The sequence below is a fragment of the Branchiostoma lanceolatum genome, chromosome 6, assembly GCF_035083965.1.
Source record: "Branchiostoma lanceolatum isolate klBraLanc5 chromosome 6, klBraLanc5.hap2, whole genome shotgun sequence".
Taxonomy (NCBI): domain Eukaryota; kingdom Metazoa; phylum Chordata; class Leptocardii; order Amphioxiformes; family Branchiostomatidae; genus Branchiostoma; species Branchiostoma lanceolatum.
In genome coordinates this window covers 16,592,341-16,614,078 of record NC_089727.1, presented here as the reverse complement: position 1 = coordinate 16,614,078, position 21,738 = coordinate 16,592,341, and the positions used below count along the sequence as shown (strand labels likewise).

The window sequence follows — 21,738 nt, the reverse complement described above, 5'->3', positions numbered from 1 at the left end:
CAGAGCTATTCTCCTGTAATACTCTGCAATTCAGTCTTGTTAGTTTTAGTCCTATTCCAATGGTCGCTACCCCTATAACAACCTTTGAAAGACTGTGTTCCTGACTACTCTTGCATCCCTTTGGCCACCGTTGCAACGCAAACTATTGCAATTCTATCAAGGATTGCTAGGTGTCGCTTTTGAGCCATGAATGGCAGTGGTGCCCATTAAACTTTTCGAATAGGGGACGGAAATGTATGACTGACAAAACGCGCATACAAAAGCATGCATCTGCATGTAAGGTGTATTCATTTCCATGTTGTCTTTTTATAACATTTGTATTGATAATGTAGGGATATGCAATGGTCGTCCTTGTCGTCAAAGAGCAGTAAGGTAGAGCTTTGTGCACCCCTTGTGAGCAAATGGTGTTGTCCAAAGTTTCCAAGATGGCGCTCTCCATGATCAAAACGTATCTTGTTGGACTTCAAGCGACGATTTCTCAGCTATTGCAGGGTCACCGATGTCTAAAAGGTTATGATTTTATCGTCTTATAGTATAGAGAATGGTATGAATGTTTGCTGATGGCATGGTGTTTGTTTGAAACGTGTAATTCGGGAAGTATTGTGAAGCAAGTGGGAGGGGGGCGAAATTATGCCTGTGCTGTCGACATATTAGTATCTATGTATACATGACTGACTGCTAGTATCAGCCTGGCAGGGGATATTATGGGACTCTCTGGAAGAATGGACGGAAGAAATCCGCGCTGTGTCAAAAAACTTTTTCTTAGAATTTCAAAACTCTCCATGCCTATAGAGAGAATCCTCAGAATATGTCATAATTTGACCTAAGCGTGCACTTCCGGGTTGCTAGAAAATTAATGAACTACCAACGTATTGAGCATCTCTTCAAACCATGACGACATGAAACTACAGTGAATATACTGTTTTAATTTGTATCTACCTCAGCAGATTTATGTACTCACTGTAAAATCTTGAATTAATCAAAATAAATGTTGCAACATGCTTACCAGCACCAGTATTGTTTGAACATAGAATGAATTTCTTTTACTGTATTTCAGATCAACCAAGACAAGATGGGAAGGTTGCTATAGTAACAGGTGGAGCAAAGGGCATAGGATTGGAAGTGACCAAAGGACTGGCACAGCTTGGCGTACATGTCTTTATAGGTAATTATCAGTGCTGTAATGAAGTTAAAGGTGCCTTAAGCCATTTCAGGGAGTAAAACTTGAAATAATCTGGGGAAAACAATTCTGTTTAGTGAAGTTGAAATTGACATTTACTTCCCCATATTAGCACATCTGCATCATTATTTCATACTTTGGTCGTTTAAAAATAGCACAGAAGCAAGCCACAAAAGGAGCATTTTATTTATTGGGTCCCCCAAAAAATCAGCCCAGAATCCAGCCGTAACACAATTTTCGGTAACTTCCGGCTGCGTGACGTCACAATGCCCAAGTACATTGAGCCATGACCATGTGATTATTTCTTCGGAAGTGTACGGGACTTATCGGTCAGAATCGTGCATGTTCGGAAGATTTGAAATGATGGCTGCCCTCCAAGTGCTCAGATTTTCAATGAGATCCCACCACACAATGACATTGCATTTTTGCTCCATGATGGTCTATATGCGATGGGATAGTGTTATCTAAACTTACTATGGATAGAAATCAGAAAAAAATTGATTTTGAATATGTGACTTTCAGTGCCCTAATATTGCTTAGGGCACCTTTAAAGTTAAACTTAAACTTAAAGTTTAAGTTTTTCATGATGATTTTGGTATGCAGTCTGCCATTCACAATTCATGACAATATATGATGTGAAAGAAGCCTTATCATTGATATCATTGAATTTAAAGACAGTCGTTGCTATGTACAGTGTATGAATAGATGCCAATCATTTTGCAATGCATTGTCAGGTGGGCGGAGCCAAGATGAAGCAAATATCGCCATAGAAACTATCAAGCAGTCTTGTCCAGAAGCCAAAGGTGAGAGGTCAATCGCATACTTCAAAAAATGTCTTTTTCACGTCCTTGTTTGCTGTTGCAGCTTTTTTAAAGTATTGTCACGTTACTACTCTTCAAGCAGAGGAGTGGGTCCTGCTGTTTTTTGACGTTTTTTTAGGCGTTTTTGTCGGGCTTTCTATTTTGTGCGGTTTGGGTTGGCGACATGAAGAAAATGGCACAAAATAGAAAGCCTGACAAAAATGCCAAAAAACACATCAAAAACCAGCCAGACCCACTCCTCTGCTTGGTAACAGTTACAATATGTTACCAATCCCAAACTGAATTTTGAATGTGTTTTACCCACAGTTGAGTTTATAAGGTTGGACCTTGCATCTATGAAGTCCATCCATGAGTTTGTAGAAAAGTTCAAGTCCAGAAAACTACCTTTACATCTGCTTATCAACAATGGTATGTACCCTTTAATATTGATATGTCAAATATTTCACTTGCCCAGTGCCATACTTAAAGAAAACCAATGTCTATAAAATGATAATGTCATAAGAAGATTTCATCAATATATAGGTTTCTCTAGCTGACTGCTACCCACACATGTGTCAGGGAATCCCGCAGCAGTATATGATTAAATACTTTTGATCTTGATCGGTTACTGGGCAACATCTAGTACTGCGTACCTAAACGTAACATCAGGTACAGGTACAGGTACAGGTACAGAGGTTCAGGTACAGGTCTGGACCTGTACCTGTACCTGAACAATTTGAAAAATTAACATGTGTTCTTCTGAACTTCTTCAATAATGACAGAAACACAAATAAACTGTTTTCAACTTGTCAGTATCTTTATTCAAAGAACATAACTAGGTTTCCTACCGCCAAACTCCCTTGGCCTTGCTATCAAAACTCCCAGCCTGCCTTAATGATCAGTTGCATATTAGTTACGCTGTTCCAAGGTGTCACTTTGGTCACCTTTGGTGTTACATGAGATCAGGAGATCAGTCACAAAATAAGCACATACTTGGTGTAAATGATCCGGTATTTTGGACCTGTACCTTTTTACGGTACAGTACCGGTACACAGCACTCAGTAATTAATATAAGCAGCACTAGCAACACCCCTCTCGAAACTACTACTTTCTCTCTGCAGCTGGAGTGATGTTGACACCATACAGTCTAACAGAGGATGGATTTGAGACACACTTTGGAATCAACCACCTCGGTCACTTCCTACTGACCAACCTGTTACTGGACATCCTGAGGTCCAGTGGAAAACCTGACCGCTGGTCACGAATACTGTTTGTATCCTCGGTGGTACATTTCATTGGAGACATCGACTTTGCTGACTTAAATAGCAGGTAATGGTTAGGAGCTTACTTCACTTGACTTTATTCTGTTGAAAATCATTGTCTGCCGAAAAAGTATAGTATGACACACAAGAAAACCAGTCAGTGACGAAAGATAGTGGATGCTACCGGAAACAATTGACCGTTTCTAAAGTTTATCCAGTTGCTTGAGAACTGTAATTCTTGATTTGTTAACTGTAACTTAATTTTAGCTGATTTAACGGTCACTGTGAGTCAACAGCTAAAATTTATAATCGCTAATGTTTGATCACTGATATTTGAGACAGTAATTTTTGTTCCCACCGTTGAAATTAAGTGCCGTGACCTACTCCATTTTACCCCAAACGCTATATTTTCCTGCCGCTATATTAAAGTGATTTACAGTATACGTTTTCTTGCATTATAATCTAATGACTTGGATGTCTAAGCTTTATCGACATAGTATGACACTAAGAGTCGATAGTTTTGTATTCTACAGTAAGAAGGACATGAGTGTGCATTGTCCAAGCTTATTTTTTTGGCGTTTTTAGTTTTCAGAAAACCAGAAAATATTTTTTAGCACCCGTACTCTCTATACAAATTTTTCTCTCTCTACAATTATTTATTCGTGGACAGATCTTTTGAACATGCATTTTTTTACTGATCTTTCATTTGCAGCAAGCACTACTCTCCACATGCAAGATACGCTCAGAGTAAGCTTGCCATCATCCTCACCACCCATGAACTTCAGAGAAGGCTATTGGCTGACCAAAGTCATGTGACTGCCAATGCACTTCATCCTGGAGTTGTGAACTCCGACCTCTACCAGCATGTCATGTGGCCTTTGAGAGTGGTACAAAGGATGATGGGATGGATTGGTTTAACAAAGGTATTATACTAGATGTCATCATTCCATTAAGGTCCTGTCCTGGATCTGAATATATGTTGTTACTTGTATTTCAAAATACTATAAAGTAAACAAAATAAGGAGGGAAATATTCTGCATTTACTTGCAAATGATGGCTCACTACCCTAGATCTGCTTTTGTCTATTCAAGGAGGTTTAAATCTCCTTGGTCTATTAAAGGCACCTAGAACATTTTATTAGGCTTGAAAACTGGAAACATTCTAGTTGCTGTAATCTTTATGAAATTGACATTTAATGCCACTGTCTACCACATTTGCGTGCGGATTTCTTATCAAAAGTGCTCAAAAGCGGCACAAAAATTAGCTACATGGTGATCTTTTAGTTTCACGTGCCAAGTGTAAATAGACCGATACCATAGCCCCGCCCACCTGCGTCAAAACGTAGAAATGCAAAATTAAACCATAAAAATGCAAATATTTGACGGACATGCAGTCACGCTCTCATTGGTCGAACCGCTAATTGTGATGGACAGTCAGGATCAGTCTATTAGGGCTTGGCTTTTATATCAGTTCTCACCACACAACGGCATTGTATCTTTGCTCCTTTAATGTTGATACGTAATGGTATAGTGTTATTGAAACTTACTATGTGTTGGAATGACTAGAAATTGTTTTTGTTTTTTTCAAATTTCAAGCCTCATGAAATGCTCTGGATGCCTTTGAATATGCAAAAAATACTAACTTGTCACATGTATCTCAGATACAGATATGTATATGTATTTCATTTCCAGACACCTGAGCAAGGTGCCGACACCATTCTGTATGCTGCCTTGTCTCCCGACCTGGAGGGCGTAGGAGGTCGTTACCTTGACAACTGTCAGGAAGTCCCCTCCAGCGACCAATCGTATGACAAAGACTTACAGAAAAGACTTTGGGAGGAGAGCTGTAGACTTGTACATTTGGAGAACCTTCCTTTAAATGCATGATAATCAAGTATATACATTTGTATAATGAACTGTAGTAGTAGTCCACTGTGTTCTGCCGCTGCAATGAACTGTACATGTATTTATATTGATGGTTTAAAACAAATTTTAGATACTGTTCAGTCGAGTATAAATTAAACATCCTTTGTTGTACATAGAAAGGTTACCAAATCAAACAAACCCCAGTATTGCTTTAGATCACCATCGGTACCATTCAATGGTAATGTTACATGTACTAAACTATATTATTTAATTCATGTTATTTCTCTTTCATGTACTAGTAAGATCTAGTAAGATGTCTTGATACATACTCAGTAATTTTGGCAAGATTTAAAAGCTTGTGACCTTCTAAGATGCCCTTGTATTCACAAAACAACCTTGGGTCCGTTAGTAGGCTTCGGGAGGAATTGTTGTCATCATATTTAACAAGCAGGTCTGGCAAGGTGACAACTGACTTGTTAATTCAATTGGAGAAATGTTCCAGATGTGAAGTAATGAAAACAAGATTTTTGTTTATAAAAAAGTACAATAGTAGAGTATAGTGCAATGGCATTATCGTATTAAGGGCTGTGGTGAAAAAGAGGTGTTAACACTTCTTATAGGATGAAAAATGGTTACTTTATCTTAATGTTAATTCTACGATGAGGTTTTTTTTTATACAAGTGAAGTTTGCTTTGAATAAAACCGTTGAACCAAATCAAGTCACACTTGAACAGCAAGGTAAGTTGTCCTTTATCACACGTCACTGGCCCAAGCAGTCTACTGAAAGATCCTGAAAGTCCTTGAGTCGCAAGTAATAGAGGTCTTCCAAGAGACATGATATTCATTGCCTGAAGCCATGGAAGCAAGGGCTGTACTACCTCAAAGTTTTCAACACCCCTCCCAAGGCACAGTGAACGCGTCCATCATTTGTACAATGACGAAACGCGTTCCTATTGGTCAAGTCATAGTAGGGGACCATCCGTTTTGCTTACAAAGGGTTGTTATCTAATCATGTTAGGACTTATGAAGAAAAGTGTTATCAAGGAAATGATATTTGTTTTTAATGTGTTTATCATTATCATAAATATTTTTATTTCTAAAACGTAGAGGAATTTCAGTTTCCGAGAACTCATTCTGTTGCGATAGTTAGTGATCTGTCCCTGGTTTTTAATAGCATTCCTAGCGGTTGCGTAAAAGGGATAACTTTTGTCTTGTAAAGAGGGTCAGCAGCATGGAACTTATCAGTTACACCAGTTACAAAACAGTCTAGAAGATGTCACGCCATTTTCCTGCTTCCTTTCCTCACGTACAGTGGGTCATGACGTTATAGCCGGAAAATATACGAGTAGCCGGATGTTACAAAGGCTTCGTGTGGTCGGGCTCAGAGATTTATATCAGCAAAATATCAGGAACCCCACCGGAAAGATCGTCGTTAAAACCCGACTGAGAAGATAGATAAGATCCAACAGCAACCTCCTTCACAACAAGAACATCTTCAAGAATCATCTTGGTGCTAAGAAGACGGACCATGGATGACGACGACGCTGAAAACGTCGTGGATTTCTCTCGGTCCGACCTGGAGCTGTTCCCCGAGCAGTTGACACAGACGGCCGGTGCCTTGGACTGTAAGACCCTCCTCCTAACTCACAACCGCATAGCCGTCTTACCACGGGCCATTTCTCAGTTCAAATGTCTCGAAATCCTCGATTTTAGCTCGAACCACTTGAGTTACATTTCTGAAGAGATCGTACAACTCCCCAGACTTCGTACTCTGATCGTGAAAAACAACCGGCTAGACGAGTCCGCCCTCCCCAAGGACTTCCACCTCGCCCCGTCCCTGGAAGTGCTGAACCTCAGCGGGAATCTTTTCACGGATTTTCCCTTTCAACTCACGCAAATGGACAAACTGAAAGCTTTGTACTTAGGGGGCAACAGGATAAGAACTCTACCACCGGAGATAGAGAACATGCAAGGGTGAGTTGAAATCCAATTAGTTACCTTGTGTAAATGTTTAGATAAACAAATTCACTTCCGTGATTTCATCATTCGCATGAGTATTCGTCCCTGACTTATGATCATAGATTATGTAAAAATCACAAAAATACAACAGCTTGTCTCGAGATGTAAGAATTTACCCTGAAAACATTACCAGAATCCCAGCATAATATGTGACATTATTGCCAATGAATTTGAATACAAAGGTTATACCACGATATTATATAGGATAATGTCCTTGGTTATACTTTACTTAGAGTTTTAAAAATGACACCCTTTATTCGCCTATATGACTTGAAACTGTACTAATAGCCCTTCTCTAGTATCCTTGCCCTCTAACAACAAACTGCATGTCATTGCTTCCATTTAATTACACCTGCCATAAATCTAACCCACCTCACCTGACATGAGTCAGCACAAAACTCTTTAAGTCACCCTACAGATCAAATGTCACCAACAAAGCCTGTTGGACAGCAGTCTTTGTCTATGGAATAGTGCACAGTCATTCTGTGCTGAACCAAACATGGAGATAACCTCCTTGGCTAGACTGATGTGGTTTATCACATTGTCTTGTGACATGATTGAGGCTAATTATAATGTTGTGTCAATCATTTCTGTCTGGGTTGATCTGTGGGGAAATACTGTAAATCACTTTGATATAGCGGCAGGAAAATATAGCGATTGAGGGAAAATGGAGTAGGTCACGGCACTTAATTTTAACAGTGGGAACAAACATTACTGTCTCAAATATCAGTGATCAAATATTTGAGATGATGAAATTTTAGCGGGTGACCAACTTGACAGTTAGATCAGCTAAAATTAAGTTACAGCTAACAAATCAAGAATTACAGTACATACACAGCAAAAGGATTGTATTCTTGATGCAAATGACATTATCCAGTCACCCCTTGTCCTTTAACAGCTAGAAAGCTTAAACTTTGCAAGAAAATGTTAAGGAATAATCAAAAGTATCAAATGAGTATATTAAGTCAAAATTAAGGTACATTGCAAATCTGGTCAAATTGAGTTTTCATAAAAACATTTCTTCTCCTTCAGTCTTCTTGGGTACTGCGTAGCCTTTGCCTGGATGTTACTTGTTAGCATTATGTTGCATCTGCCCAGTGTTTACTAGACAGCGCAAAAGTAGAAAAACCCATTTTCCAAGGGCATCTGATAAGCAACCAAAGTTTGACGTCAATGTAGGTGAAGAGTCAGTCCTTAACTGTTCACTTAGACTTCAAGAAAGTCCATAGAAACTTTCTATGGTCCTCTGGGCTTTCTTAAGTGTCGAAGTGATGCTTTCCATCCAGTCTACTGACGTCACCAACCCACTAAGGGATTATTCCATGCCAACATCCAGGGGAAAAGTGTTACCGTCATTTCATTGGAAAGTTCAATAAGGCAAGGGTGGACAGGGTAATTCTCACATTTCCTTCCCCTGATGTATTGGGAGCTCTGGATAACTACATGCATGACTATCGCTAAATGGTGGGATTTGGCTTGATTGAACCTTGTCGAATTGCTTGTAGGGGGGCTCAGTACAGAGTTGCTGACATGGCAACGGCCCAAATGTCTGAGTATAAGAAAAGCATATGTTGTTTTGCTTGACAAGCACCTTTCTGAATTGTTAGCAGCTCTGTGGTAGTATGAGAATGTCCCGATTTTGTGCTCAATAATTCCAATTATATATCAAAATCTGGAATTTAAAACAACATGATGCATATGTATACATGTCCACATACATTTCAGATGTACACACATCACATTCACTTTTAGAAGAAAGACGTATTACATGTATACAATACCGCGAAAACACGTCGAAAATACCCCGGATCTTACCTCTGCTTGGAGAGTATCTTATTACTAGTTATGCATGTCTGTATCTGCCATACATCAGACCCTGATGCTCGCAAATGATTGATTGTATCTTATGGCCTGGATGTCTATCCTTCATTGACGTTCAATATAATTGTCTTCACCTAGCTTGGAGCTCCTGTACCTAGGAGGTAACTACCTGACCAGTGTACCAGTGGAAGTGAGCACCCTGTCAAACCTGTCCTGTCTGGTTCTGTGTGACAACAGACTGCAACACCTGCCCAGGGAGCTGAGCAGGATGAAGAGTCTACGCTCGCTCAGTCTACACAACAACACGCTCACCACCTTACCAACAGAGATGATCAAGCTCAGGTCAGACACTAGTCTATTGACTATTGACATAACAGAAAGAGGCTATTGCCTGTAAGTTCTGTTTGTAAACAACAGCATAAAGTACATAAATGTCCAGAGTCTATGTGGGTGCATACTCCAAACCCTTCCATAGTCTAGTCTGGTCTAGTCTTCCATAGTCTAGTCTGGATTTGAAGACATTGACAGTGTCAGCTGCTACCACGTCCGCAGGAAGTCTGTTCCGGAGGTTAATTGCCCTGACAGTAAAGAAGTTACGTCTCGTTGATTTCTTGGCTAGGGGTTTGGCGATCTTGTAGGGGAGACCCCTGGTCCGAGCATCAGTCTTGAAGTTAAATAGTCTGCTTGGCTCGATGCGGTCAAACCCGGCCCCTTGACGAGTTTGAATACCTGGATCATGTCGCCCCCCCCTCCTTCGAGGTTCAAGTGTAGGAAGTTCAGTCTCTTGGATTTCTTTATTTGACTTTTGCCATATTACAGCGAGTAGACAGGGAGACAAAACATGTACAGGTTGTATAAATTACCGCTGCCATTTGTCTCCCCCGTACAACATACAAAATTACATAAACAATCGGTTAAAAACGTACAATAATGATATCAATTACATCATAGAAATAGACTTTGAGTAGAACATGTTTACGAAATCAACATACCCACAAAACTTAGAATAGATGCATTGCCTTGTAGCCGTAAAAGCCGCAGAACTGACTTTGTGATTTTAATTTTGACCCCAGAACTATGTGCAAAGTTTAGTAGCAGACTTTCTTTCCAATTCTTGAAAGCATATTATATTTTTACTTTTTTGTATAGTCTGAAGAAGTCTATATTATAGTGTATGACGCTCATTGAGTACTGATTGTAGGGTTGTAATATAAGTGAATAGTGACATATCATTTTACGTTGGATATTTCTATTACTCAGGAATGTTTAAGCAAATTATCGAACATTTTTTCCAGAAATCTTCAAGAGCTGAGTTTGCGTGGCAACCCTCTGGTAGTCCGGTTTGTCCGTGATCTGACCTATGACCCGCCATCGATGCTGGAGCTGGCAGCGAGAGTGGTGAAGAACCAGGGTGTTACGTACTCTCCAGACAACTTACCGGCCACACTTGTACAGTACCTGGATGGAGCCTGTAGTTGTGTCAACCCAAAGTGCAAAGGCAAGTTTTAGTATGGATTTAAAGATCTCCATGAATAGTTTCATCATCTACTCTTTTTACACAACCAAGAGATTTATTCCACCGACGTTTCGGTGACCATCTGTCACCTTCTTCAAGGCAATTCTGACTGGTTCACATAGCAATGCAGCACATATTTTGCGTTTGGGAATGCATCTCATTATGTATAAGCAGCAACACCTGTGCTGCATTGCTACAATGTATGTGAACCAGTCAGAATTGCCTTGAAGAAGGTGACAGATGGTCACCGAAACGTCGGTGGAATAAATCTCTTGGTTGTGTAAAAAGTCTTTTTATTCAATTTAAAGATCTGTTGCCATTGAATGATAACTAAGCTACAAGGTGCTTTAACACATTTTGGGCCGTTAGTTGTGGAGCAAATTTACTAAGGGTGTCTGTAGATATGATGTCCTTGGTTGAACAATACTGTTATTGCAGGAATGGGGCATTTAGGACTATGTTCAACTACATACCCCTCCCTAACTCTGTCCCATCCCCCAATTGCAATCCAAGAATGGGATAGATTTTGATAGATCTACATGTATTCATCAAACACTCAAGGATCTGCTATTTGATGCCACAAACCAGGTATAAAATTTGATGGCAACTATTTGTCTAGATCTTCACCTTTGCTTCGAAATTGTGGTAGTCATTTTGTGACTCTATCCGTCTCCTCTATATTACAGGCGTGTACTTCGAGTCCCGTGTCAAAAACGTCAAGTTCGTTGACTTCTGTGGAAAGTATCGCCTCCCTCTACTGCAGTACCTCTGCTCGCCAAACTGTACCGACACGGGCCACGATCTCGCCTTCAGCGACTCGGAATCCGAGGACGAACACAACGTGCCTGCCAACAAAATGAAGAAGGTGCTTCTGGGATAGCCGCGTGCCTGGTTCAAAACGTAGCTTCGTAATGTTTTCATTTCTGTAGATTTTAAGCGTAAGTGTGAGTATTAGTCCAAAATGGCTACTGGTGCTCATTTGATGACAAATCTACCAAACAGTAAAGTCTGTTGCAAATTACTGCCGGAACTAAAATGTATGTGGAAGTGCACTTGTGAGAATATGTACAACGTACTTACTAGACAAATCCTTTTCTACAAAATGTATGGTGAATGTTCCATATCGCAGAAAGAATATTTTTGGTTAAGTGTTGCCTTTTCGAGCTTGAAACAAAGCTTAATTGATGTAAAGGCAAAATGCAGGCAGGATAGATTGTTGCTACCTTCAGTTGGAAGTAGTGTATTTTGTGACTGGTGAGGCCTGACTAGATTTACCAAAACGCAGCCATCTTTGTACATACGAAATATAAGCTCTCATGGATATGAGTGTAACGTAAAGAAGCAAATAATTTTTGTCAAATATGTGTGTATTTTACTACGTAGTATCCACCAAAACTGGAAAAAGATGTTTTTGTAGAGGCGACAGAATTAAGAAATGTCTCAGACAGAAGTGCAATAGAGAGTGTTAATGATGATAGCCGTTGCTCTATCAGTATATATGTGCCATGTGGCTGTACTGGACGTTTTGTAGAAGCAAGAAGCCTTAGTAGGTATATATCAAGTACATGTGTATATTAATTATTATTAGACATTGTGCAGTTATGCCAGTAAGGCCACACCAATTTGATTTCTTGTTTAACAGATTTTTATTTTTTGAAAAATAAATATCCGTTAACCAAGAAATTAAATTGGTGTGGCCTAACGTCAGTCTTGATTTTATGTTCTAGGACATGGACAGTGTTTGGACAAAGGTATTACATTTATATCTGTAGTTGATTTAAATACAGCAACACAAACTTGACTGAATGGATAACATCTGTTCATGCCTGAATATTGTTCAGTTGTCTGAAAAAAGAAATGCTTCTTTCATGTGTGACAACATTTATAAGTACTGGTAAGAATTCAATATTCTCCAAGCGAGTTTCAGTTGAGTGGGGTAAGAGTGTCTGGGATTAAAGGAAGAGGAACGTAAAAAATTCTGAACACTCCTACCCCACTCGACCGATACCTCTGCTTGGAGAATAAGAATTCAAGCCTTTCGTAATACTGCTGCAAAATTATTACAGTATATTCACTAAACAAGCTTTGTCCTTTTGCACTCCTTTATCAAATTTGGCCGCTACAAATGTAGACGATGTCATTCATAAAGTCATGATTGTGTGTCCAAACTGCTTATACTGCATTCATATTTTAATTCTAACAAAAATCATATGTAGATGTTTATCAAGAATGCCATCCGTAGGACTGGAAACATAACATGTACACAGCATCCAACACTACATATTGACTGCATACTTTGATATAACAAACTATTGAATCAAAGGATATTTTCTTGCTAAAAGAAATCTACATCCAAAAAAAAGAGTGTCATTGCTGAAATAGCACGAGCATTGTAAACTGTACCAGCCGAGGTCTCTGATTACCTTGATATTAAGTAAACAAGAGACCTGAGACTATATGAAGTGTTGATAGGAGTAACTGTGTACCTGTTATATTGTGTACCTGTTCTATTGAACACCAAACATGGAGAATGGGATGTTCCTATTCATGTGCAAAGACCTGTGATACTCATTGAGGAAATTTCCTGTAAGAAACGACCCAGTATACTGGGTTCTAGACCTACAGTGTGTAATGCTAGTACAGTGTTGTGGGGTTTTCCTTCATGGACTCAAACAGCCTTGATGTCTTCTAATACAGATCATTGACGAACCAGTTTTAATGAGTTTTTTTAATCAAATACACCAGATACCAAGGTAGTAACAGGCTTCCCTGGCTTACACAGCATCCTAAACCAGATATGCTTTATGCTGGAGCTCCCAAGTTTTTTTCTTTTATCTATGCTCGGGCCTAGTCCCCAGCATTAGCAGCAGAACTGGATAAAGTATGGTAATGTATGCAAGGCAGGTAACAACACTAAGTGAAACATCTGAAGTATCTTCAAAGCACTTTACCTGCCTAATTTTCTTCCATGCAACATTGGAAATCAGTTTTACATCTTTACATACATGCACTTACAAGTCACCAAGTGGGCATCAAGAAGAGAGTGTGCTAGCCTTCACTCATCGATGATTCTCAACATGTTGGATGTAACAAGATTACTTTAAGCCTCCCTGCTACATGCATCCCACAAGCAATGTAACAATACAGGTTTGGCTATCGCAAACCTGTAAATATGACATAAAAGGGATGCAACTGTGTGGCGAATTACACCATTGAGAAATAACGTAAGACAAGATGAGTTCCCAGGTTTACTCTATCCTTGTTGCATTACAATTGTTTTGTGGTAGTGCAGTTCTGCACATCATTGACAGGTGGCTCTTCAAAACTTCAGGAGCCACAATACCAGCAGCTTCCTCCAACTTCTGGTTCCTGCATATATTCCCTGATCCAGACTGCACAATAATATAATAGTCCAAGTTCATTGTCATCACAACAACATTTTATCTATCTACCATCACCAGTAGAGATGTCCCTTTAGCTTAACCGGTAGCAGCCTCACAGTTGAGCTCCTGCTTCCAATTAGGTCTGCTAACATGGAGACCCCGGTTCAAATCCTGGGAAGAGCATCTCAGTTGGGGCTGCATCATCCTTTCAGAAGGGGGTCCCGTGTTTATTAAGGAGATACCGCAAGCTCGTTAAAGGGAAAGGGCGAGCAAAAATATACCCTGCTGCTGAAACAGAAAGGAAACTTGCTGCTCTGTGTGCCACTAGGCACTACAAGGGTCTGGACGAACCACCACCAGTATCATCATATTTCTTAAGATTAACTTTCTCCCAGCTGCCTAGCCTCGGTGTCCAATACAGATTTGGTGCTAAACGGCTACCTCAGCAAGGAGGTTAAAAACTCCCCATTCAAAGATCTCCACTTGTAAAATTTTACGTCATAACAATGACAACATAAATGTAAAATAACGATAATATATTTTTATCACATGTGTCTCTGCCACCACTAGTTATTACATACACATTGGATACTCCCACCCATAATGGTATGGAATCATGACTCTTGACTATCCTTGGTTGCCTCAGCTTTCTTCTTGTTTAGGAGGTTCTTGATGTAAAATTCACCTATGACCAAGGAAAAAAAACATCAATGTAACATTCATGTATTTCTATGGGCTGTAATGTTTTATCAAACAATTGCTGAGAAACTGAGAATAATCGATCATGTAGGCCGATTGAATATTGCAGCCTACAACCATAGTGCTAATAAAAGGCATTATCTGGAAAAGTTTTTAAAGGAAACCCAAGCAATGTAAGGGCCCGGAAATCGGATTTTGAAAGTCAATTTATTTATTTAGTAATTTCTACACATGATTAATTTCAAACAACATTATCATAATGTTTAGCAACGTCCATTATGCAAAAATATGACGTCGTTGTGATGTGAGAACTCACAGAAAATCGTGGCCAGAGTTTTTGTAGGGTTGCGAAACTAAGGGGATCATCGTACGGTATGATTTTGCCCAGATTTAAAATCCTAAAAGTATGAAGTTATTACGCAAATGTTAGTAAATGTTAACAATGTTAGTAAAAATCAGTACGATAAAGATTTCAGCATTTTTTCTATTTCCATTTCTTGGCCCTAATATTGCTTTGGTTGCCTTTAACACGTTTTCCTGCACCTGAGCCATTACATAATGTAAAATATATACAACCAAAAATAACACATGGGAAGAACTGCTCAAGATTCTCAAAGTATGTATATGATCAACTGTAAGATGCAAAACAGTTTGTTGCTCACCTGCCCTGTAAGAAGACCTGACGAGGGGTCCACTTGCTGTATAGGCAAACCCCATCTCACCTCCGACCTCCTCCCAGTGCTTAAACTTGGCAGGAGTCACATACTCCTGGACCTATATTAGTGAAGTGGATATATTAAGTGCTATCATGGTGAGACACATGGCAAAGTTGTCAAATGATACATTTTGTTTATTTGGGAAGCATATGAGACATTTTGAAAAAATGGTATTTATTACATAATGCTTCATACTTATATGTTCTCAACCTCTAACTTATAAATAACCATTTTCTTAAATGTAGATGGTGTTTGTTAGTGTGTTTGTTTTTTTGTTTGTTTGTACCTTTTTTTATTCATGAGAAGCTCAAATGCATGCAGACAGGCAGCTTTTCATTGAGGTCATGAGGGAAGAGGTAAGGGTCAGATGTTGGGGGTTGACTATTAATACATGTACATAAAGAATTCTAACTCTAAGGTAATGAGTAACCTGTCATGTATGGATGGTTTCAGGAAATCCCATTACTACATTAGTAAAGAAGACCAACCTTGAGGTGTCTCTTGGTAGGCTGCATGTACTGGCCGAGGGTCAGGCAATCCACGCCTGCCGTCCGTAGATCTTGGCAGAAGCAAAAGAATGGTACAGATTTATACAAAGCTCATCTTGCTATTTTGACCATAGAAGTAGTGTTAGTAAGTCACAGAAATAATATACCAACTGATAACAAAGAATAACGAAGTTATTTGGACACAATAAAGTGTTTTCACATACTAAGCCGACATTTTGGTGACCATCTGTCACCTACCTACGGGCAATACTGTCCCACCAGTCGGTATCACCCTGAGGAAAGTGACAGACGGTCACCAAAATGTCGGCTTAAGTAAAAACACTTGGTTGTCTATAAAGACCTTTGTTATCCAATGACTTCCCAACCTGATAAAACTATTCACAGACAACTGACAAACCTTTGGAATTATGATTCAGAACACACAATACAAACAAAAACAGTGCAAGTCCATGTTAAACTGTCCAAGCTGCTCCTCGTGAGCCCCCCCTCCCCACTCCTCACCTTCCATGGTGGTCCTGACCTCCTGATCAGTTTCCCCTAGACCCAGCATAATGGAGGACTTAGTCACCATGCCAGGCACAGCCTTCTTCACATGGGACAGCACCTGTAAGGTCTGGTCATACTTTGCCCTCGGGTCACGGACAAACCTGGGACAAGAACATAATGGTGTAATGAACATATATCATCTCTGCTAGCCCACAACTAGGTGATCATGTGGTAGTAACTTCACTTTTGTTAATTCACATGGGACAGTATCTGTAAAGGGCTTTTCATACTTTGCTCTCGGATCATGAACAAACCTTGAACAAGAACCAAAAAGGTATATCTTAGCACTCTTAGCAATCTTGTTGTAATCAAATTTAGTCGTTCCAATCACAGATATTTTTCTTGCCTCCTCAAATTGAAAGTCCTTACTGGTTGCTGAGGAAATACATAACTTTGTCCAACCAAATTCAATTCATAATGAAATACCAAACTTACGGTGTGAGTCTCTTGACTGTCTCTATGTTGTGTGCATAAACGTCCAGTCCTGAGTTTGCAACTGTTCCGACAGCCTCCATGTTCCCCCGGAAGTCTGGTGTCAGACACTCCACCAACAACGATGGCATCCTTGATGTTAATCAAGAGTGGATCAGCTTAAGAAATCATTGGCTTAATGCTTGTCATAACTTTTTATAATGTTAAAGATGTTGTGGTATGCTAGTTAGGTTCCTTTCATTATATAAGAATGTTGTTATCTTCCTAACTTCAAGTCAATCGCACAAAAATACTGACATAATTCATCAACAATCTTGCTTTTTCATAAACTTCGCTGGAAATTGTCAAATTAAAATAATAATAATAATGGATTTTATTGGTCAGAAATTACCCGCAATGGCAGCCTTTCTAGCGCTGAATTGATGCAGGGTTTACAGGTTTCATTTAATACACAACATATACATATCTTATCCACACTTGCATTTTGTGGAACTGTCGCAAGGGTCTGGGCGGCTGCCATTCGGCGCCACCAGGTGACTTCAATACGACCTTCCCCAACTGAAGTCAGGTACCCATTTACACCTGGGTCGAGTGAGGAAAGTCGTGTAAAGTGCCTTTCCCAAGGGCACAAGATCAGTGACATGACAGGATTCGAACTCGGGACCTCTTGGTTCTGAGTCGAACGCTCTGCCGTTGCGCCACACAACCCCACCAAATTGTTTAAAAAGAGAGAAGCCTACCTCTTTTTGATCTCTTTCACACACTCGCTAAAGTGAGCCGAGCCACCATCAGCTACATCTGCACAGGATGATCACACAAAAATAAGATTACAAAACTGGTAAAAAATAACAACTTGTTGAACACAAGGCAAAGTGTATTTAAAAAATATAAAACCATTCAATGATGAGAAGATCGCACATAGATTCAAGACAATCAAGTATGTATCAAGACTAGGGGTGGATACCGGTTCGCTGGACCTGATTCGGACCTTTATAACATCCAAGAACCGAGTCCAAAAAACCTGAAAGCCAAAAACCTGAGTCCAAAAAACCCTGAACAAAGTACAAATGTATGTTTCTATTTTGTTTGATAAAAAGTGTTTTGAGTCCCCCCTCTGACAAAAAAGGCATCTAAAATAAGTGTAACATTCAAATATCAAACACTGGTTTATCTTGAAAGTCTTCTCACCAAGAAACTTTTATAGTCATGCGTGTCAGTACTAATTCTCTATGCTTAATATTATATAATAAAACAAAACATCAACTGGACAGGATCAGGTCCAGGTTAAGGTCTGACCCTGAACCTAAATCTCTGGACCTAAACTTGGACTTGGACCTTATTAAGCCAAACCGGTATCCACCCCTAATCAAGACTACAAAGTACAAACATAGCTTTAGTTGTAAATTGAAACAGTTCAAACACATCGTATCTATGATTAATAGACAAGAAAACTGTCACCCACCATCTCTGTCCACTGAAGTGATGACGATATAGTCCACCCCCCATCTGGAAATGGCCTCTGCTGTGTGGACTGGCTCATTTGGATCCAGCGGGGGTGGACGCCTCGCTGTCTTGACTGAACAAAACCTGCAGCCCCTTGTACAAGTGTCCCCCATTACCTGGAAGTTGGAACACCCCATACATCTATCATGAGCTATATACAACTGGAGATGTAAAATGAAGTCTTCAATAGTATTTTCCAATATGTCTTTGTTTACTTACTGTCTTTAATAACATTCGGCACTCTCACGTCTAAGGTTGCGAAACAGGCTTTTAGCTAGGATTTATAGACAAGGGATCCAAAATTTAGTCTTATCATACTTTTAGCAGACCATTTTGAGCACTAAAAACTGCTTGTTCCCTAACTGTCTCCCAATGGGCTCTATGAATTAACAATTTCATGGTAGTTTTGCATGTCAATCAGTTTCATGCTGTCCCAGTGTCTGGTAGGACTTAAATCAGTGACACAGTAACATGTCTGTAATTGCCAGGGAAACAGGGGGTCCTCTGTGCGTCCAGCTGAAAAAGAGGGCGTCCAATTTCCTTGTTCTCTAAGTATCATGCATCCAAATGACGCATGAACGCATGCCTAGCTAAAAACCTGTTGCGAAATGGTAACAACACTGTGCTGGTGCACTAGAAACTTGAATGTTGAGTGCTGAAGGTTATCTGAATCACAAGTTCACAACTGACCATGATAGTTGCAGTAGCTGTTTTATCCTCTCCCCCACCCCAGCATTCTCCTATGTTGGGGCACTTAGCTTCCTCACACACCTGAAAATTATAAAAATTGGATCAATACACTCTTGATACAAGTTAGATACATATTTTGTACACTTAAAAGAGGCAAAATCTAAAGATCAGCACTTACCTAATTTGTCAATGCTATTGAGGGTTTGATTTGAAGACTGGCAGAATATAGGTTGTAGGTTAGACCATTTAAAGACAACCAAAGCAATATTAGGGACCAAAAGAGCATTTTAAAAACCATGCAAAAACATGCCATATGATGATCAAGTTAGTTTTGCGAGCCTATAAAAACTGCGGCCACGATTTTCAGTGAGTTCTCACATTACAACAAAGTCATATTTTTGCATCATGGACGTTGCTATACATTGTGATAGTGTTGTCTGAACTAATCAAGTATAGAAATGACTAAATAAATTGACTTTCAAAATCAGATTTTCGGGCCCTAATATTGCTTTGGTTGCCTTTAAAGAACATACAAATGATCACAATATTACTTACTGTTGCAAGGTTGAGCTCTCTCAATGTTCCCTTCAGATTGTGGTAGTTCTTGCCAATTGGAATTTCTCGCTTCAACCATGGAGGCAGTCTCAATCTGTGAAAAAAAGTAGAATGTTAGCAGCGCTTAAGTGGCATCACGGTAGCGTAGTGGCAGGGTGTTTGGCCCCAGAACCCAGGGATACCAGGTTCAAATCTGGCCATGGGTTGTTACCATGCATACAGCAGGGTTTCCCTGATTTGTCCCGTTGACATTGTGCCCTTGGGAAAGGCACTTTACACGACTTTCCCCACTTTACTCAGGTGAAAATGAGTACCTAGCTTCGGTTAGGGACGTCCCTCGGATAGGATGTTAAATGGAGGTCCCGTGTTTGAGGAGAGCCACACCTCGAGCATGTTAAAGAACCCAACACACTTATTGAAAAGAGTAGGGGTCCTTCCCGGTGTACATGTGTGTGGATCATATAAATCTGTTCGGATATGCAGCTTGTACTCTTCAGTACAAACCTGGTGTGTTACACCTTGAGGCGGTTTACCGGGTATGCAATACAAACAAAAACGAAAACTGGCACATCCAGCACACAAACCTCTTTTCTCCCTTTTCTAGCTTGAGTTTCCCCATGTAATCGTCCCAGCTGTCTGTCCTCTCCACCTCACCACTGATGAAGTCTCCCAGACCCGGCCCCTTGGTTATCTTCTCTTTCTTCTCCTGTGGGAGGGTGCTGTACAACACACAGCCATACCTCAGTTTCTGTAACAAACAAACAATTCAATATCCGTGAATCAGGTTGGTAAGTCACTCTTTTTACACAACCAAGAGATTTATTCAACCGACGTTTCGATGACCATCTGTCACCTTCTTCAAGGAAGTTCTGACTGGTTCACATAGCAATGCAGCACAGGTGTTGCTGCTTATACATAATACATACTTCTATACGTTTGGGACCGCATAGTGATGTTATCTCCTGTGATTTGTATAATGTAAATATTTGCGTTTGGGAATTTTTTTTTTGCATCTCATTGTGTATAAGCAGCAACACCTGTGCTGCATTACTATGTGAGCCAGTCAGAACTGCCATGAAGAAGGTGACAGATGGTCACCGAAACGTCCGTGGAATAAATCTCTTGGTTGTGTAAAAACAGTCTTTTTATTCAAACAATTTGATAATTCAGAAGCAAAAGCAGGTCACAACCACACCTTTCACTGTTGCTTTCCTAAGGCTGAACCTACATGTAAGTGATACAAGTTTTCATTACAAATTACCATCAACGTCAGATTTTAAAATCATAACAAGTATGTGTCACCAATCCTCCTGTCAATAGTAAAAAAAGGCTTATTGACGGGAAGCATCAAAAACTTTGAATCATCCAATCAAAGCAAGGGTAGAGAGGTTGACTTTCAAGTATGTGGTCACCTGTCATGTTTTTTTTCTTACATTTATTTTTAATTTCACCATTCTAGTTGATTTTTCTTGCTCAGGAAATAAGTCTTATTTTGCATCATACTACATGATCATCCTCAGGGTTAGGGTTATTAGCAGATATAGGGGTTAGGGTTGACAGAATCATGAGATGTTATTCACAAAATTAACAAAAGCTTGCAAAGGAACATCCTGTCAAATTTATGGTACCCAAACAAATCCTTATTGACAGCAACATCCTGTTAATAGTACCCAAAAATCATACTGACAGTGCACAAAAAAACTATTTACAGAAACAACCTGTCGATAGCAACAACAACAACAATAGCCTCGGTCTCCTTGGTCTTGCGTAACATCACCCAAACTGGATCGAGCAAGTTTTGATTACGTAAACCTCACCAGTGCCCTTTCGTCTTACATCACTTTTCAAACTGATCAGAATCGATTTTGATGAGCTTTTAGTTCACAGTAGAATCACAACATTGTGCTTCAACAGTTTACCTGGTTGTGTGCTAAATCAAGCCAGCGTAGACTTCGGAAATCACCGATCTTGCCTTGTCTTAGAAGAAACGTCCCAACTTTGGCAGCCATTTTAATGACGTCACAGTACAGACCACTTCAAAATGGGATAGGGCTTTGTAATAATTTGTGCAAAAAAATGACAAATGGACGCTCAATAACTTTATTTTTGTAGTAATATATGTGAAAAGTAATCTACATAAGTAAAGAAACAAATCGGGAGTGAATTGATGACTGTCATTTTATATAAACACATTTCGTTGACCACGTTATGTGAATGGAATCGTCTGGGGTCGTTGACCCAT

The 21,738-nt window shown here is 39.7% G+C and overlaps 3 protein-coding genes across 4 annotated transcripts; 2 read left to right on the top strand and 1 right to left on the bottom strand.

Annotated features, from left to right (window-relative positions):
• Positions 1 to 387: 387 nt before the first annotated feature.
• LOC136436882 (dehydrogenase/reductase SDR family member on chromosome X-like) lies at positions 388 to 5,739 on the top strand. Of its 2 annotated transcripts, none has more exons than XM_066431271.1 (7): positions 388 to 510; positions 1,058 to 1,165; positions 1,915 to 1,983; positions 2,308 to 2,409; positions 3,102 to 3,309; positions 3,955 to 4,165; positions 4,934 to 5,738. In XM_066431271.1, the coding sequence occupies exons 1-7, from the start codon at positions 402 to 404 to the stop codon at positions 5,126 to 5,128; spliced, it is 1,002 nt and encodes a 333-aa protein (XP_066287368.1). In that variant the 5' UTR covers positions 388 to 401; the 3' UTR covers positions 5,129 to 5,738. The 2 variants fall into 2 exon arrangements, with proteins under 2 accessions (XP_066287368.1, XP_066287369.1); XM_066431272.1 differs by having other exon boundaries at positions 400 to 544; positions 4,934 to 5,739.
• A 776-nt stretch (positions 5,740 to 6,515) lies between these two features.
• LOC136436881 (leucine-rich repeat-containing protein 58-like) lies at positions 6,516 to 13,175 on the top strand. The gene is made up of 4 exons (XM_066431270.1): positions 6,516 to 7,081; positions 9,086 to 9,289; positions 10,243 to 10,445; positions 11,150 to 13,175. The coding sequence occupies exons 1-4, from the start codon at positions 6,636 to 6,638 to the stop codon at positions 11,341 to 11,343; spliced, it is 1,047 nt and encodes a 348-aa protein (XP_066287367.1). The 5' UTR covers positions 6,516 to 6,635; the 3' UTR covers positions 11,344 to 13,175.
• Positions 13,176 to 13,698: 523 nt separating this feature from the next.
• Positions 13,699 to 21,540, bottom strand: LOC136436880 (lipoyl synthase, mitochondrial). Its single transcript, XM_066431268.1, has 11 exons — positions 21,416 to 21,540; positions 20,081 to 20,244; positions 19,497 to 19,590; positions 18,942 to 19,022; positions 18,211 to 18,367; positions 17,489 to 17,546; positions 16,752 to 16,880; positions 16,272 to 16,417; positions 15,750 to 15,820; positions 15,208 to 15,319; positions 13,699 to 14,531 (listed from the first exon to the last, which is right to left on the bottom strand). Exons 1-11 carry the CDS (start codon positions 21,503 to 21,505, stop codon positions 14,461 to 14,463), a joined length of 1,173 nt encoding a protein of 390 aa, XP_066287365.1. The 5' UTR covers positions 21,506 to 21,540; the 3' UTR covers positions 13,699 to 14,460.
• Positions 21,541 to 21,738: the final 198 nt, after the last annotated feature.